Here is a 19,085-nt window from a genome sequence, read left to right on the forward strand (position 1 = left end):
GGTGAAAAAGTAAATGTTTATATGATTTTCCATGATTTTAAAAAATAATAATAAGTTCAGCATCAACACACCGAAATAATAAGTAGGAAGGTGTTTCTACCGAGCTCTGGTGCACCCTATGAACAATAAAGTAAAAGCCAATAAGATTATACAAATATTTGTAATAACATACATATTCGTGTGTTCTACATGCATATGCAAATTTGCATGGAGCACCGACCCCCACCCCAAAAAAGCACCGCAAATGTTATTTTAACATTTGAAAAAACATTTGCATGTAGTTATGACACGTGAACATGTTTGTTGCAGAAAATAAGGATCTTTTTTATTGTTCATCCTTTCCGTAATACTAACCAGGAAATTCAAGCAAACAAATTGCAAACTAATCACTTTACTGTGAGTAGGCACAATCGACCAATGCGTAATCAGACTCGACCAAAAAAAACAGCTGTCAACGGTCGCTGGGCTGGGAAATACCATTGGAAGCGCCTGGGCCGGGACACCTTTGCTCCCCTTGTTGGCCCAGTTCACCAGAAGGCACTTGGATCAGTTTGTGGAGCAGCAGCCCTGTTAAGTTGGGCTGGCCATCCAGTGGGACGTGTGACAACAATAAATGATGGCAGAAACGTTGTGCGGGATGACAGATGAATCACGTATCTTCATGGGCATAATCAGTTTAAATGGCCGTGGATGCTCCTAACTAGCTCTGTTTTACTGTTTAGTAATGTTATAATTAATTATTCTTGATCGGTTAGAATTACATTTCAACAAACAAGAAATCCATAATGCCACTGTGCTAAAAAAAGAAAAGAAAGGGGAGATAAAATCAAGCCTCGGCCTGAGCCGACTTCTCCATGTACAGCTCGACGATCTTCTCCTGGGAGAAATCCGTGAAGTACCCCTCGCCGACGGCGAGGCCTTCCTCACCCGCGAGCCGCTCCACCATGCCCTGCACCTCCTCGGCGCCCACGCTCCCCGGGTCGAGCAGGTTACACGCGACCTCGGCGCCGCCGTCGCCGTGCGCGAGCCCCATGGCCTGCACGGACCGGAGCCCGCCGCCGCGCTCGCTGACCCGGCGCGCGACCCGCCGCACGGCCTCCACGTCGGCGGTGCGCACCGGCACGTTGTAGTTGTCCACCCACGCCGTCGCCCCGAGGACCAGCACGCCCTTGGACGCCGACGCCGCGTCCGGGCCGGCGTCGGGCGCGACGGGGAGCGCCGTCGCGTCGGCCGTCACGGTGAGCGGCCCGTGCCACTCGGCGCTGCTCTGGGGCTTGAAGTAGCCGAGCTGCCTCCTGATGGCCGCCAGCGTCCGGCCCTCCCGGTGCGCCGCGCCGTAGAGGTACGTCGGCACTGCGGACCGACGCCGCCGTCGCACGAAACGAATCTGAGCGTCAGCACGCCGCACGGAGTGGCAAGTAGAGGGGAACAAGAACGAGAGACGGAGGAGACTGGTTTACCTCGGAGCCCGTCGCCGATGTCGGCGGCCACGGCGGCGGCGAGCGCGGCGACGTCACGGAGGGGGGACCCGGCGAGGGGGTGGAAGCAGACGTGGTCGACGGCGCCGAGCCGCGGGTGCGCGCCGGCGTGGGCGCCGAGGTCGATGGCCCCGAGCGCGGCCTCGACCATGCCGAACACGGCGCGCCGCAGCGGCGCGGCCGGCGCGACGGGGTCCGGGAGGCGGGAGACGAGCGTGTAGCCGACCCGGTTGTAGGCGTCGTCGACGAAGGTGTTGACGAGGGCGACGGCCGGGTGGTGCCGGCGCGCCGCCTGCTCGACGGCGCGCAGGGCCGCCGCGCTCCGGCCCTCGGAGACGTAGAGCTTGCAGCACGCCAGCATCGGCCTCAGCATCCTCCTCTACGCATCCAGATGCAACCACCAACCAAAAAGGAAACGAAAATTATTCTCGTACAAGGAGAAGATGAGGCTGTGGACAGAGTTGGGCAGCGAGGGAGGTGAACAAGCGTCCATCGTCCCAGCCACAGAATAGGTTCTTCATCCTTTGGTTCACTTGTTCTCAAAATTGCTCAAATGTTCTCGCTGAATTACAAGAACCTCCGGTTACGAGCATCAATATCTATGAGATTGCAATGATTGCAACAGCAAGGCCTGTTCATGTTGCTCATCTCAACATTGCTCAATTGGAATATAAAAAGGCACAGTTGCTACTGCAAATTGGCAAAACTTTGAATTACATATGACATATCTTATCCTTGTGGCGCATCAATATCCATGAAAATAAGTCAGAATATATTGATCTTACAGAAGACTAAGCAAGTTCCAAAAGAAGAGAACCATAAGGCCGAACACCAGCATTTGCGTTCTGCCCAGCAAAAACTGTCCAAATCCAAACTCTCAAACCCAATGAAAGCACAGCGAGAAAAATTGTTTACAATGCCAAATCTTCGACCAGCTGACATGAATAGACAGTGGCACCGTGTGTTCAGTATGTCTCTAACACATAACAAGATCAATTATACAATACAAGATGCCCCCGACCGTCATCAACACTCTTACGACAATAATAGTACATGCCAGGTGGCAGGTGTAGCTTTATTATTCCAGCTACAAAAACTCGAAACCAGGATCTATTTGTTGCGATGCGAATCCCATGCAACCTAACTATGTAACTTAAACCTGTGAATTCCAGGCAGCATCCTACTCTATCTTGTGGTGTGTGATGAGCTAAAACGCCCATGAAATGCTGGGCGGCTTGGCTCCTAAGACCGTCTATCCTGATGCGCCAGCTGCCTTTTCCGCGTCCTTGTCGTCCTCGCCCTTCTCTTCCTTCTCGAACTCCTCGAGAAGCATGCGCTGTTTCTGTGTCAAATTCCTGCAGGAAATATGTGTGAGAACTACCTGTGACGGCACAGGGCATTGCACAGAAGTTTTGTAGGGAACTTACACGGGGATTTTGACATTGAAATGGACATATTGGTCTCCATAAGAATATGAGTTTCTTGTCTTGATTCCTGCAGAACATTGATGTTTATGATTATATAGGCAAAAGGGAATGCATCAGTTATTCCGTTTTCCTATAATCATTATTACTATCTGAAAATATGATGCCATACATAAATCATTTATGTGGTAGTTCAAGCTGAATGTTCACCTAGATGCCAGTTAAAAATGAATCCTAGCATTTTCTTTCAGATCTTACTCCTGGCAATCTAATATACAGGAAGGCAAAAGGAGACAATTTTGCAGGTGCTACAAACTTTGTCTCTTCATTGCTTATTCATATATTTATTGCTTCACTTGAAGACTTGAACCCAGATATAGTTTGGCAAAAGCCTACTTCTCAATTGTTCCGAAGAAAAGAGTAGATCTAGCAAGTAGTAGTAGTTATACCTAGCAAACACAAGATGTACTTCAACATAAAAGCACCGACTATAAACTACGTCACCGTATATGCACCTAAGATAAAATGAACCATGAGCAAAAGATAAACAGTCCAGTGCAATTTACCTTTTCCTCTCAGAACAACCTTCTGACCAAGTTGAGTACCAGGCTTAACCTACAACAAGAAGGTACATGAGACCGATGAATAGTTTGCCACTTAATAAACAACTAAAACCTTGCACAATTAAGATAGACCTTTTTGGGCATACCTTTAGAACAACATCTCCAGCGAGAGTTGGCACTTGAACAGTACCTCCCAGAATTGCCTATAAAATGACATGAATTAATGTCTCATGGGAACAATTATACAACCTCACATTTCAAGTGCCACTGCAATGTCACAACTCACAAGTGACTCGGCACAGAACTACTCTTAACATGAGCTGTTGTGATTAATGCGACGAAGGATTGGTACTTGCTCATTCAAAGGTCATGGGGAAGCTAATAGCATTAGTATCCTATAAGATCAAATTCAGCCAACACGATCAGGATTCGTATTCCTATCAATCAGTGGCTTAGAACAGAGTTTTCATGCTAGCGCACAGAGGTACAATTTCAAAGAAGGGGGATCAATTTTACCACTTTCCTTAAATGTCCCATGACAAATAAAAATGGTATACCACAGAGACTGGAACATGCAACAATTACCTGAGTCACATTTAAGACAGCATCTACATGGATATCACCTTTCTCTCTCCGGAATACTGGATCCTCACGAACCTGGAACGAGAATAGCATTACAAAGGTCAAGTGCCCATCTTCAGCCATCAGCTAACAACAGAAATACCAAACGAGAAGACGACTGACCTTAATGGCTACATAAAGGTCACCAGCACGAAGACCGTCTGGATCTGCTTGACCTGATCTAAGCACTTTCATGACATCCTCATCATCCGTACCTGCACACGCAGAATCATGTCCAAAGACATATAGTAAACACAGAAGAACATCACATGGGTACAGCGATGTCAAAAACTTGGTAGCTTACCAGGCGCTATATCAATAGAGACTGTTTTTATTCCTGGCACAACCTTCTTCCCCCTGCACGACTTGCAGAAATCCTAACAACACAGGCATGGTAATCTTCAGCTCACATCAAGTAATTAGAAATACTCATTATGCATAATGTACATTGCAGACAAATATGGCAATACAAAGGGCTTCATAATCATCAGTCTTCACATTAACCAGTAATGTATGATAGGAAGCAACATTCACATTAAACAGTAATGTATGATAGGAAGATGCAAATGCAGTCTCACACGACATTTATTCTAGTCACCTGATTGGTAATAAATCAGTACACACTAAAAAGTACACAGATATTTGTTCACTATGATGTTGATGTAGATATTTGTAGGTACCAAAACGTAAGCAGATATTTTCTCATTCCATTCATTCTGGTCATCTGGTTGGAAATAAATCAATACATATTAATAAGTACGCAGATATTTGTTCAAAATAAGAAGCTTCTCTAGCCTAGAACCTTAACGAACGGTCAACTTTCCCAATGATTCATTGGAGGCTTGGTACAGCAAATGTGCTACATCGGAAAGCTGTTTTTACTTTATTGCAACTGATAGTTGCTATTACAAAGTGATATCTCACCTTTACAGTCTTGCCAGATCCACCACACTGCGTGCATGTTGATTGCATTCTGAAGGGACCAGTTTGCAGAACCATCTGCCAGCATTAGATGAAAAACAAAAACAAATAAGACACTTATTATATTGATCAAAGGCATCTTGATAACTAAATAGAAAGTGCTGGAGGAAGAACTAACATATCCAGAACCCCTGCAAGCTAGACAAGTTTCGGGTTTGGTTCCCGCAGGTACACCAGCTCCATCTAGAAGAAGCATGATGTAATCAGAAAAGGGAAAATATGATTCAAAGACGACATTTAGTTACCAAAAAAATGCAGTTGGTAAATAGTAAAATACACGTGCATATACATACTGCAGGTTTCGCATGTTACTAAAGTCTGGAAGTTGATTGTCTTTTTGCATCCTTCAACTGCTTCCATAAATGACAACTCAAGCTTAACCTGCAAAAGGATTACATGTAATTGCAATTCAAAGAGCAGAGCTATGACGGTCAAAGAAAATTAAATCTAGAAATAACCTTAACGTCCTGTCCACCAGATTCTCTATCTTTGAAGATGTTCCGGAGGAACTTCACAGCAAACAAAGACAGCAGAGATCAGATTAGATATGCTAGATTCATGAGATTTGAATACATAAAGCAACAGAAAATTCATCTGTTCAATGCCAAGTAAAACAAAAATGCAGAAACAGATCGAGAGATATTCCTATATGCTTAGCAAGCTAACTCGATGAGAGAGAGAGAGAGAGAGAAACCATCTGTGACATAAGAGGGTATGGCTGGTGCTTTAGGAGAGCATCACAAAAGAACCAGCCATATAAGGGGCTATCTAGTGTGTAATGATTAACACACAAATGCAGATGCTTAGCTCAAAGTAGCTCCGGAAACTGAAAATTGCGAAGATGAAAAGATTTTCCAGACGATACAACTATTTCTGCTGAGTCAGAAACATACATAATAATGCTAAAAACGTGAGATTTGAAAAGAAGCAGAACCACCAAACTGGGACCTAAAATAAAAACAGTAGACACAATTAATAACTCAGAAGATGACATACATCATTCATTCCGCCAGTACGACCAGCGTTGAAAATATCCTCGAAAGGATTTCCAAAACCGCCTTCGAATCCGCCAGCTCCACCACCTCCAGCAGCAGCCCTCTCATATTGATCAGGGCCAACCTGTAAAATCAGGCAAAGTTATCAATGTAGATTCCATGTTAGCATGAGATTCTGGCCAAGCTTTCTAGAATAAAAGGTTGGTGTTTTAATTGTTTGATGACTGTTGCAAATAGTGTAGGCAAACAAAAATTAGACAATTAGTCAAGCAGTATTTCTGTCTATTTATGCTAATTTTCAAGGAATTAATCATTTGTACCTCATGAATATACAAAAAAAAAGCCATTGGCAGTCAAAGGAACGTGGACGTGTATAATATGAGGAATTAAATTGTACCTGATCATAGACCGCTTTTTTTTCATCATCCTTCAAAGTCTACAGAGAAGAAGCGAAAATGTATGTATCAATACTATTCAAAGCTGTATACCTTGAAATTGAGCATCCACGCTGAACAAAAATCAAGTACCTCATAAGCTTTCTGAACCTCTTGAAACTTTTTTTCTGCATCAGCATCGCCTTTATTTGTATCTGGATGGAGCTTCTTTGCAAGCTTTTAGGAGAATTCAAGAGTAGAAAATATAAGATGGAGAGGTAAATAACAAATTGCATGCCATTGAAAGTATGAACTACCTTACTCCTTACAGTGTGGCCTCTAAAGAAAAGATAACTCTATTGCAACAGAAATGATATAATAACTTGCGATTACTATGTAGTTAAGCACCAAGGAGACACCAGCACCTCCACAAATATCAAACATCATAAGGCCCATTTGCAAACCTATACGCTTAAAGAGTCCATGTAATTATTATTTTCATAAACATTTTTGGAAGAGTTTTTCCAAGCTGTTCAACAGAGACCTGAACAGGTTTTGACAACACAAAACTCAAGAGACAATTTTATCACCGATAACAGGTGAATGGTGATCTGATTTGTGCACATAAAACTCATGATGACCTAATAACGGGTGAATGATGACTTGATTTCTAAGCGCGAGCTTACGTGACCACATTTTGCGCATAATGTGTATATTTGGCCTGGAGCATCTACCAACTAAAATTACTATCCACAAGCAGCCTTCAAGTTCAGTCTTAGACAACACTAAGATTACAGTACAAACTCCACACCCAATTGTACTGAGCCATACCGCGTAATACGCCTTCTTGATCTCGCCCTGGCCGGCATCCTTCCTAACGCCGAGCACGTCGTAGTAGTCCCTCACCGCCACGGGCCTGGTCCCTGCACACAGCCACAGACCTCAGGGAAAGCTCGGCAAACCCAGAACAAACGAGAGCCACAGTCCCATCAGTTCCCCCACATCGCCCTCACCGTGGAAGAACCTGCTCGGCGAGGAGAAGGGCGGCCTCCAGGCGGGCGCCGCGCGGCCCGCGTCGCCCCATCTAGCTGCGCGCAGGCAACAAGGGTCAGTTAGTCACGGGGAAGCCGAAGCGGCCGACGGGGCTCCGGGAAATCGGGGGCGGCGGACTCACCTCTGTGCGCGCGCGAGGCGTGGAGGGAGGAGGAGCGAGCGGCGGAGGAGGATGCGGCGGCGGCGGTGGAGAGGGAGCGGCGGGCGAGGAGGAGCGCGAGGCGGGCGCCGCCGGGGAGCCGCATGGTCGTGGGGGGCCGCGAGGTCGGTGGCCGTCGGCGTCGCCGCCTCCTCGGGGTTAAGGCGGAGGGGAGGGGGGAGGGCGCAAGGTAGGGGAACGTTCTGGAATGCGCTGCTCGCTTCGCTGGCCCGCATTCTTCTACCTCGCGGCCCGTTGGGCCTGCCGTGTTCTGCAAGCACGTGTAGGGCCGGCTGGCTGGCCCATGCTGAGGCGTGTGGGCCCGAAATGGTGGACGCTTCAGACTCTCTCTTCTCGCCGACGCAGAGGCCCTCTCTTCTGCTCTTTCATAATTTAAGTTCGTCCAGTGGGTCCCAACTAGAATCTACTCCCTCTCCGTCCCAACTAAAATCTACTCCCCCCGTCCGAAAATACTTGTCGGAGAAATGGATGTATCTAGACATATTTTAGTCCTAGATACATCGACTTTTATCCATTTGTGCGACAAGTAATTCGGGACGGAGGGAGTACTACAAAGCACTCATGAAAAAGTAGAATCTACAAAGAGCATGCATGGTGGAAGCCACTTCATGAATAGAGGGGGTGCTGTCAACCGCAATTGCAGCAGTTGCTTGAAACGCTTGTGATACTTGCTTGGTGTGAACTCAAATTCCAAAGTGGTCTGCAAAAGTGGGTAATATACATTTGAACTAAAACCACGACAATAGTTATGGAACAGAGGGGGTGCTGTCAGCCGCAATATTCGTTTCGAAATACTTTGTACTAAGGGAAGGGGCGGGCATAAGGTTTGCCTGGTTACCTAGGAGCCCATCCCAATGTTGGCGGCCGCGACGAGATATTCCGGAGGACCGGGCAAGCGGGTGGGAGCAGGATGGCGCCGAGCCGCGGGTGCCTGCCAGCGTCTGCGCCGTGAAGGATCACGAGTTGTGCACCCGGTGTCTGGCATTGTTAGCACTCGCATCTCGCTGCCGCGGCTCCAACTTCTTCATAACAAGTAGGGCATGACAAACCCATGGACACGCAATGGCTCATTCACAAAGTCCTTTCCATGCAAGGCACCCACAAGCAGCACTAGTAACCACGGGAACATCCAACCAGATGCAACTACAAATGATGGCCCCAAGAGAGGAAATTGCTACTAGTATGCTCACTGAGCTATATGTGGATGTTAGATCTTGGGTTTGCCTGGAGCAACGAGGACGAGGAGGAAAGAATCCGAAATCACTAGTTAATTGTTAACCTGAAATCACTAATTTCAAGATAAAATTTCACCCAAATGATACCGGCATTTTTCTCAAAACATACCACTAATAGTCAATTCTAGTACACAAATGAAAATTGGGGAAAATATTGCAGGTTGAGGGAGAAGGCGCGGGTGAGATTTGTTGCACTCGAGCGGTGGCTGACGAAAACCATCGGGTGAGGAGGACAGCCAGGGAGTTTTGCCGGGGTCAAGACGGCATCGGTGGTCGCTTTCGGCTTGGGGCGGAGGATGGAGAGAATCTTTTGGCTGATGACACGGTGTCTTGCATGCATGTGCTGCCCATTCTCCCTCTTCTCTCTCCCGAACTAATTCATCCATTTATTTTACCTTTGCTAACTTAAAATCATTCATATCTCTTAAACCAAACTTCCGATTTCAAAAGCTTTTTATATATTTAAACTCATGTTGCAAAGACCTTTTAAAACCAGACCGACTTTGGATACATTTTTAGTGAGTTTAAAATTCATGAAACACATTTCACATATTTCGCCCGCTTGAAATCTTATGAACAAAGTGATTTCAATCAGTTTCACAAGTTCTTATTATAGTTTTATGTTGTTTTTCACTAGTTCTTATTCAGAACTTACATTTCACTTTTCACTCGCTTGTTTCAGATAAATCACATCTATTTCAATTGCACACTTTTGAAAATAAACTGTTTCACATTTGGAAATGATAGGTTTCGGAAGTTGACATTTTAGTTCAAATTGTTTTTCACTTTCAGAATCTACATTTCGCTTTTCATTGGCTTGTTTCACAGAAATCACAACTATTTCAATTTCACATTATTGAAATAACACATTTCACTCCTTTCAAATAAACCGTTACACATTTCAAACATTTAAATTTCACAAGTTGACATTTCAGTTTAACATGTTTTCCTACTTTCAGAAGGTCCATTTCACATTCACTGTTCTTGTTTCACAAAAATCACATCTACTTCATTTGCACATTTTTAAAATAACATATTTCTCTCTTTTGAAATAAACTATTACACATTTTCAAATAATCAGTTTTAAAATAACATATTCCATTTTCATATTTAGGTTAAGTACGTTTCGGTGAAATATGTTGTTTTCACATATTTCTAGTGAAATTGGTTTGTTTCATATTTTTCTAGTGAAATATATTTTTTTCATGTATGAAATGTGAAACATCAAAATTCAAACGTGTTTTAAATGTATCCAAAATTGGCCTAAAGGCCCGTGGCAACGCACCGGCATTCTACTAGTCAATGTAGCTCTTCTCTCTCTCCATCCCAAACAAGTCCATTGATTTATTTCAATTTAAATCACACATATCTTTTAAACCCTTTTTTGTGACCATCGGATCTGCACAAATCGTAGCACTGTTTGGTTTAGACTTTAGAGAAAAGTAAAAAAAACTTAAACTCATAGAGCCAGTTTGAATTAAACTCTAAACAATCCCTGAAATTAGCACTTCATACTTATCGATCCCGGCAAATCCCGACCTTCTACTGATCTAGACCAATTTGGGGCGCTGAGAAACAGTTAATCTTAGGTGGGGTCATAACTTCTCTCACTAACTAAGCGAGACAGCAGTACATGTTTGTGCTCTTCAAGTGGGGAGAAGACATACGGCATGAATATCCATGACGTCGAGCATGCTAATCTCACTACTAAATAACAAAATTATTATCTGCGACAAGTTAGCAATGTTGCCCGCATATTCTTATGTTTGCACAGGCGTGCGATAGAGAGAGCGAGAAAGAAGATGTAGATGACACATGAGCCGGTTCGGGATTGACCTTTTTCCCGCTGTGACAAACTGGTCTAAAGACGAGATTGACCAGGATTGACAAACAGAGGGAGCTAATTTCAAGAATTCATGATTCGATTTAGACCGGCCCTAAGGACATCTTCAATGGTGAACGAGGCGCTTACATAGTGGAAAAAAAGTATCTTTTTGCCTAGCGCCTGTGTAGGAGTCGTGTAGGAGTCCATCCCTCCAACGCCAATAGCAGTCTGTAGATGCCTCATTGATTACAAAAACGAAAAAGAAAACAGAAGCGTCTGTTCTCCACAACGCTGGTAATGAAGCGCCCACGTTGAAAACTGAAGCAGGCTTTTAGAAATTGTCCTGTTTTGCAGCGTCTAGGATAGCGCCGACGCCTAGTTACTTTGCATCCAGCGGAAAAAAACGCTGGAGCGCTCGACGCTTTCCGCGGCATCCACGCTAGCGAGATTCCCCGTCTCGGGTGGGAATCAGGCATAACGGCCGGGAAATAAACCCGGGCATCGATTGTTAGCGTCCGCTTTGTAAATGCCCTAAGATTAGCCAGAATAGTGAGTAACATACACTAATAACATACACATATCCCTAGACTATATTACTATTTTCATAGTGGGTACTAATATAAATGTGGTAACATACAAAGCTTAATTTATTAGGTTATAGACTCATATTGCATTGGGACATGTGATGTTACAGTAACTAGCTAAGTTACTATAAGGCTGGTTGTAATGGGTGGTATCATAGACTAATATCATGCATATGATACTAGTCTATGATACCACCTCCGTAATGCACGGTATTATAAGGGTAGTATCATAAACAACAACATTTATTGTTGTGTGGGATCTATGGTGGTATTTGAGCCCTGTACCTTATTTGTGGCATTGTCTCAGTGCAAATTAGGCTTGTTGGTACACGCATGCATAAAGACATGATAATTTTTTTTAATAGATCCATACATAAAGCACCAATATAAAACACCAAAATATATGAAAATATATGAACATAATCTATCGTAATCGCGGCCCAAACTTTTTCCAAATATGCTCGACCAAGTCATCCTTTAGTTTTTTGTGTGTCGGGCGATGACGGATGCTAGCATCTCTTTCTAGTACGTCAGCAAATGCTGGCATGGCATCATGATTAAAGACTGATGGAAAAACTATCGATGTGCCTGCTTCTAAATTTAGATCAATAATATTGGCCGCCTCTTCTTTTTCATCCTCGACTATCATGTTGTGCATGATGATGCAAGCCGTCATAACATTCTTGATATCGCCCCGAGCATATAAATGGCCGGGGTGACGTAAAATAGACCGTCGACTTTTGCAACATACCAAGTGCTTCATATTTCTCCAAGGCCAATTTCTCCAGGTCTTCAGGCTTGTAACCACTATGATACACACTAGTTACAGCAACCCACGCACCATGGAAAAGACTGAGCCTTTTCTTAGTCCTTTGCCACTCTCGCTTCAGGTGATTGGGGTCTCTCTTTCAATTGTTTGGTGTGGTACTGTTGTATAGAGCAGAAATATCATCCCAGAACTTTTCACCCTTCTTTCCATTTCCGTTGATAGGATCAGTTGAACACCCCAACCAAGCGCTTGCCTACATAGTGAACATTTAACTTAGTTTGTCTAACAAGCAAGAAGAATAAAGAAAACAATATTGAGCAAATGATTGTGGTTACCAATCTTTCATACTCCTTGGGTGTATAGGACATACGCTGCACAGTCCTTTCGCCCACTACATCATCACCAATACTGATGATATTTCTTTTCCTTTTGGAAGAAGACGAAGCCACTTTGCAACCAGCAGATGGAACATTTTTCTCTTTAGATTGCGGCGGCGGTGGTGGCGTTGATAAGGAATTCGATGAAGTAGCACCAACAAAGTGCAAATTCTCCAAACTTTGGTATTTTTGTTCAGGATGGGACATTGCCAGTGGTGGAATATTGTAAGTAATGTGCATCGGCGAGAATTGACCTAAACTTAAAAGTGCTTCAGGTGGAGGTGTATACAATGGCCTCCTGTAACAAATATTCCAATTTTACTTCAGAACACATAGGCAACAAATTGATTTTCAATGAAGAACAAACCTACTAGATATAAGCTTGAGTTTAGTTACAAACTGGAAGGAGCAGACTTAATTAAATCTGAGAATTTTGCACCCAGGTTTCTTTAAGACCTACAACACTTAAGAACTGAATCTAAAACTGAAGAAATTGAATACCAGAGCATACTCGTCTAACCACGGTACTGCCACAATATGTCTAATCTGCTGCTACTTCACGGCAGTAAATGATTGAAAAACAGAGTACTTATCCCACCAACAGAACAAACAGATGGACCATACCAGTGAATAGGCGAGGTGTTGGGGACGGAAGAGCTGCTCACGGCTCCAGGATAGTAGTATGGAGGCGACCCCATCGCTAATGGAGGTGCTGGCGGCATCTCCTTGTTGCTGTTCTTGCGGCCCGCCATGGAGGAGAATTTCTCGTGAAGAAGAGCAGAACGGAGGCGTGTCGTGGAGGTGCTCGCGCCGGTGGTCGGCACCGGCGTTGGGGGTGGATTGGGGGCGAGCCGCCGCCGGTGGAGGGGTGGATTGGGGGTGAGCCGCCGCCAGCGGAGGGAGTGGATTGGGGCGAGCTGCCGCCGAGGGCTCGGTACAGAGAAGCCCCACGGGCGCACGGGATCGATCGAATTAATTATTTCCTCGATCGAAACGCTATGATACAGTATCAGTGTATTGATACCCAACCTTCTCTTTCCTCATTTAATCATGTGCCACATCATAAAAAATGCCTAGTTGGCATATATGATACCGGCTATGGTACTAGCATTACGACCAGCCTAACTACCTCTCTCCTCATTGACTCACTGCCACGTAAGCAAATTTGCTGAGTTGGACTCGATGTTACTGCTGAAGTTACTCCCACTGTGGCTAGTCTAAGAAGTTAGGGTTTTTTCAGACTTTTATGTTTGCTTTATTCGCTCACTCCCATGTGGCCCTGCATGGCGCGCGTCGGGTCTGAGTAGTTTTTCTTTTCGGGTTGTATTGCTCTACACCCGGATCCGCTTCTCTCATTTTTTTAGGAACGAACCGTTTTCACCCACACGATTTTCTGAATTGTTTTTTTGGGTGGTCGTCGGCAGCCCATATCAGAAGAGGAGTAAATAGCATAAAACTACTAGTATATAGGGTAGGGTTCCAGAAAACTACCGAATTTTAATTTTTCTTAAAAACTATCAATCGTGCGGTCCGCTGTTTCAAAAAATCCAAAGCAGCCATGACTAACGATTTAACCGTTTTTCTGACCGCCTGGACTGACCTGACAGGGCACATGGCCACGCGCGCTCACGGCGCGGCCGTTGACGGCCGTTAGCCCATGCGGTCCGGTCGGAAACAAAGCACCCGGTCGGTCGCACTCCCTCTCACTCTCACTCTCACTCTCCCCCCGAAGTGATCTAGGTGGGCGATGGCGGCGCCGCAGCGAAATGCCATCGACGGCGAGCTTTTGAGCCAAGGCGTCACCGGCGACGAGGGTGGTGGACATTCAGAGGTTCACACATGGCTAGGCAGCTCTAGCTTCCCAGCACAGCGGTCGCCGCGACCATCACCGCCCGAGGCTTAGGTGCATCCAAAGAGCTCAGATCCGGAAGTCCGCGCGGCTAGGGCAGTGGCGAAGTGCATCCACGCGGATCCAGATGGCGGCCATAGGTGGGCGTCCGTGTTTGGTGGAGTGAGGTAAGAAATTTCGGTATCAGTTACAATTTTAGTTGAGATTTGAAAATTAGGGTTAGAAGATGATAGTTTTCGTTAGGAAAAAAGTACTTTAGTTTGGGTTAGAAGATAGTGCAGTATTGGGAATGAGTAGTGTAATTGTTTGTTGGCATGCTACTGCATTTTAGTAATGTTCAGTGCATTTGGTCATTGTTTTAAGCTTCAGTTACTTGAAAAATAAATGTTTGTCAATTTAATCTCATACAGCTTAGATGAAGAGATTTGGGACATGAGGCTGCATTTCCAAGGAACAGATAATATGGAGAGAAAGTATTCAGTTTGTTCAGATATCAGTTATCTGACCATATTAGCATTGGCTGAGTTGGAGGGTTATGGAATGGAGGCTTTTCTGACTTATGTAAAGGAAAAGGGAAAAAGCTTGGAGGGGGTGGAGGTCCTGGATAGTGAGGAGGCACTAGAGGAAATGCTAGACTTATTTGTTGATAAGAAGATTCTGAACATCATTGTCAGAAAGCCTACTGATCCAAGCCCAGCAGATACTAATATGGGTCACAGCAAGCTTGAGGAACACATTCCCATTAGTAATGTTGGTGAGCAAGTTGTTTGTAGTGTTTCCCGAGAAGGTGTCATGTATCCACTCCATAATGACACTTTGGCACCAGTAATCCCTGAGGAGCCCTATCTCAACACACAACATAGTTGTAATTTCAACAAGGGGAAAAATGTTGTGGAAGAAGAAGAAGATGTAGAAGTAGAACATGATGAAGATGAAGATGAAGATGAGATGGACAAATCTTCTTCAGATTTTGAGTTTTTTAGGGGTGATCACACATGGCAGATCATACAAGGCTTGGTGTAGGGGTGAAGATGAGGCTGGCACAGGGACAAACCATAAGCCTAGGGAAGATGAAGATATTGCAGAGCACTATTGTGGAGAAACTCGGAACCATCTGAGTTTTGGGAGGAAGACCAAATCCTTTCTGAACATGAAGAACCCTCAGTTGTACCAGAGAAAGGAGCAAAGAAGCTTAAGCATGTCAAAAAACCAGGCCTAATTGGCAAGTCACACAGTGAACCTGAACACACCAAGTTTGAAGATTTTGTGCCTGAACCTGATGAATTCTGCTTTCCAGGTGATTTTGGCCTTAGTGACGAAGAAGAAGTTCCAAGGTTGCCTTCTGGTAGGAAGAAAAGGTTGAAGAAGAGGAAGGAGAGGAGGTGGTATGATCCATCAGCACCTGATGCACATGAGCAGTTTGCATTGCATTTGTGCTTCCTAAATGTTGTGGAGTTTAGAGAAGCACTAAGAAATTTCCATGTCAGGACACTTAGGAATTTTGAGTATCACAGAAATGAACCAACTAGGGTTATTGCTTGGTGCTCTGATAGAAAGCAAGGTTGTCAGTTTTACATAGTGGCCTCTAGTATAGCTAATGAGTCAACTTTCAGCATCAAGAAGATGAATTTGGATCACACTTGTGGAGCAAGTGGAGAGAGCACCAAGGTTACAGTCAATTGGGTTGCCAAGGTTTGTGATGATACCATTAGATCAAACCCTGGAGCTGGTATTGAGACAATTATGTCATACACAAAGAAAACATTTGGTGTTCATGTGCCTAAAAGCTTGGCATATAGGGCAAGGAAGCAAGCACTTGAAGTTGTGCAAGGAGATCACAAACTCCAATATCACAAACTAAGGGACTATCTACAGTGTGTGCTAGATACTAATCCAGGTAGTAGATGCATAGTGACAACAAAAGAGGACCTAGAAAATCCAGCTCCTACCCCCAGGTTTCACTACATGTTCTACTGCCTTTTGCATGCAAAGAGGGCTTTCTAAATGAATGCATGCCATTTATAGGTACATCATCCTTAAACATATATCTAAGATGGTTGCATTCATGTTATTTACAACTAATGTGATCATATTTTCAGGTTTAGATGGTTGCTTCATCAAGCTCAGCACTAGACAACAGATATTGGCAGCTACTGGCAGGGATGGGAACAACAACATCTTCCCCATTGCATTTGGTGTTGTTGACAAGGAAGAGACAGACAGCTGGACATGGTTTCTCACACAGCTGAGAACTATTGTTGGAAGTGAGAACAAGTTTGGCAAGTACAAATTATGTCTGACAGGCAAAAGGTATGTGCTCCACTACTCATGACCACCACACTTTAAACTTACCATCATACTTAGCCATCATTCTAAGCCATCATAATTAACAGGGATTGTCGAATGCAATCAATGATGTATTCCCTGACTCTCCACAGAGGTTCTGTCTTAGACATATATATGCCAACTTTCAATCTGCTGGTTTTAGAGGGGAGGAACTCAAGAAACACTTAGAACAGACTACCTATTCCTTCACTAAGAATGGTCATGAAAAAGGGATGGAAAATTTGAAGAAAGAGAGTTTTGAATCTTGGTAGTGGTTGTCACAGATACCAGACCATACATGGGCAAGATTTAAGATGAGTACTGTTTGCAAAACTGACCTGGTTGTTAACAACCTCAGTGAAGTTTTCAACAGGATGATATTGGATGTTAGGAACAGGCCAATCAGGACTATGCTGGAGGGCATAAGAACAAAGTTGATGATCAAGTTTCAGAAAATCAGAGAGAAAACAGAGTCATACAGATGGGAGATCACACCAACCTACTCAGAAATTTTAGAAGAAGGCAAGAAGTGGGCTAAGTATTGTGATGCATACATGGCAGGTCCAGGCATCTGGCAAGTGACAAGTAGCTCTGAGAACACATATTGTGTTAACTTGAACAACCATACCTGTGACTGTAGGAGGTGGGACATGACAACTGTGCCTTGCAGTCATTCCATTGCTGCAATGCACAAAGTGAAGCTACATCCTGAAGACTTTGTCAAAGATTTCTTCAAAAAGAAGGACCTGAAACACACAAGCATATAATTTTCCCAGTTTCAGGTCCTGATCACTGGCCTCATACACCTGGATTTGACATATCTCCACCAGTGTTCAAAGAAAAGAAGGGCAAAAAGCAAACTGCCAGGAGGAAAGGTGTATTTGTGGTGCTAGCAAAAAAGGACACCTCAAGAATTGGTACTGTCACATGTAGCAATTGCAAGAAGAAAGGCCATGATGAGCCACAAGTATAAGGGACCTATCATAGTCCTTTCGATAAGTAAGAGTGTCGAACCCAACGAGGAGCAGAAGGAAATGACAAGCGGTTTTCAGTAAGGTTTTCTCTACAAGCACTGAAATTGTTGGTAACAGATAGTTTTGTGATAAGATAATTTGTAACGGGTAACAAGGAATGAAAGTAAATAAAGTGCAGCAAGGTGGCCCAATCCTTTTTGTAGCAAAGGACAATCCTGGACAATTTCCTATAATGAGAAAAGCGCTCTCGAGGACACATGGGAATTATCGTCAAGCTAGTTTCATCACGCTCATATGATTCATGTTCGGTACTTTGATAATTTGATATGTGGGTGGACCGGTGCTTGGGTGCTGCCCTTACTTGGACAAGCATCCCACTTATGATTAACCCCCATTGCAAGCTTCTGCAACTACAAAAGAAGTATTAAGGTAAACCTAACCACAGCATTAGACATATGGATCTAAATCAGCCCCTTACGAAGCAACGCATAAACTAGGGTTTAAGCTTCTGTCACTCTAGCAACACATCATCTACTTATTACTTCCCACTGCCTTCCTCTAGGCCCAAATAATGGTGAAGTGTCATGTAGTCGACGTTCACATAACACCACTAGAGGAAAGACAACATACATCTCATCAAAATATCGAAGGAATACCAAATTCACATGACTACTAATAGCAAGACTTCACCCATGTCCTCAGGAACAAACGTAACTACTCACAAAGCATATTCATGTTCATAATCAGAGGAGTATTAATATTCATTAAGGATCTGAACATATGATCTTCCACCAAGTAAACCAATTAGCATCAACTACAAGGAGTAATCAACACTACTAGCAACCCACAAGTACCAATTTGTGGTTTTGGATACAAGATTGGATACAAGAGATGAACTAGGGTTTGAGAGGAGATGGTGCTGGTGAAGATGTTGATGGAGATTGACCCCCTCCCGATGAGAGGATCGTTGGTGATGACGATGGTGATGATTTCCCCCTCCCGGAGGGAAGTTTTCCCGGCAGAACAGCTCTGTCGGAGCCCTAGATTAGTTCCGCCAAGGTTCCGCCCCATGGCAGCGGAGTTTCGTCCCGTAAGCTTGCTTCTGATTTTTTCCAGGGTAAAAGCCTTCATATAGCAGAAGATGGGCACCGGGGGCCACCAGGGGGCCCAGGAGATAGGGGGCGCGCCCAATAGGGGTGGGCATGCCCCCACCCTCCTGGCCAGGGTGTGGGGCCCCTCTGGTGTTTTCTTCGGTCAATAATTCTTATTAATTCCAAAAATAACTTCCGTGCAGTTTCAGGATTTTTGGAGCTATGCAGAATAGGTTTCCAATATTTTCTCCTTTTCCAGCCAGAATTCCAGCTACCGGCATTCCCCCTCTTCATGGTAAACCTTGTAAAATAAGAGAGAATAGCCATAAGTATTGAGATATAATGTGTAATAACATCCCATAATGCAATAAATATTGATATAAAAGCATGATGCAAAATGGACGTTG

At 44.3% G+C, this 19,085-nt stretch overlaps 2 protein-coding genes across 2 annotated transcripts; both read right to left on the minus strand.

The window, feature by feature from the left end:
* Positions 1-691: 691 nt before the first annotated feature.
* LOC119288076 (formimidoyltransferase-cyclodeaminase-like) lies at positions 692-2,057 on the minus strand. Its single transcript, XM_037567695.1, has 2 exons — positions 1,461-2,057; positions 692-1,353 (listed from the first exon to the last, which is right to left on the minus strand). Exons 1-2 carry the CDS (start codon positions 1,849-1,851, stop codon positions 827-829), a joined length of 918 nt encoding a protein of 305 aa, XP_037423592.1. The 5' UTR covers positions 1,852-2,057; the 3' UTR covers positions 692-826.
* Positions 2,058-2,296: 239 nt separating this feature from the next.
* Positions 2,297-7,820, minus strand: LOC119288074 (chaperone protein dnaJ GFA2, mitochondrial-like). The gene is made up of 17 exons (XM_037567694.1): positions 7,611-7,820; positions 7,450-7,524; positions 7,268-7,359; positions 6,590-6,673; positions 6,460-6,498; positions 6,064-6,186; positions 5,526-5,576; positions 5,361-5,448; positions 5,186-5,250; positions 5,011-5,085; positions 4,391-4,463; positions 4,210-4,301; positions 4,051-4,122; positions 3,612-3,668; positions 3,469-3,517; positions 2,906-2,972; positions 2,297-2,833 (listed from the first exon to the last, which is right to left on the minus strand). The coding sequence occupies exons 1-17, from the start codon at positions 7,732-7,734 to the stop codon at positions 2,731-2,733; spliced, it is 1,329 nt and encodes a 442-aa protein (XP_037423591.1). The 5' UTR covers positions 7,735-7,820; the 3' UTR covers positions 2,297-2,730.
* Positions 7,821-19,085: the final 11,265 nt, after the last annotated feature.

The sequence above is a fragment of the Triticum dicoccoides genome, chromosome 4A, assembly GCF_002162155.2.
Source record: "Triticum dicoccoides isolate Atlit2015 ecotype Zavitan chromosome 4A, WEW_v2.0, whole genome shotgun sequence".
NCBI lineage: Eukaryota > Viridiplantae > Streptophyta > Magnoliopsida > Poales > Poaceae > Triticum > Triticum dicoccoides.

Bases quoted from the DNA above. Each gene is read 5' to 3' on its own strand.
- LOC119288074 (XM_037567694.1), bottom strand. From the start codon at position 7,734: ATGCGGCTCCCCGGCGGCGCCCGCCTCGCGCTCCTCCTCGCCCGCCGC. The intron at 6,674-7,267 runs GTATGGCTCAGT...TTCTCCTAAAAG, and splicing joins TCAAGAAGGCGTATTACGCG to CTTGCAAAGAAGCTCCATCC. The intron at 4,464-5,010 runs GTGAGATATCAC...CTGTGTTGTTAG, and splicing joins GATCTGGCAAGACTGTAAAG to GATTTCTGCAAGTCGTGCAG.
- LOC119288076 (XM_037567695.1), bottom strand. From the start codon at position 1,851: ATGCTGAGGCCGATGCTGGCGTGCTGCAAGCTCTACGTCTCCGAGGGC. The intron at 1,354-1,460 runs GTAAACCAGTCT...GTCGGTCCGCAG, and splicing joins CATCGGCGACGGGCTCCGAG to TGCCGACGTACCTCTACGGC.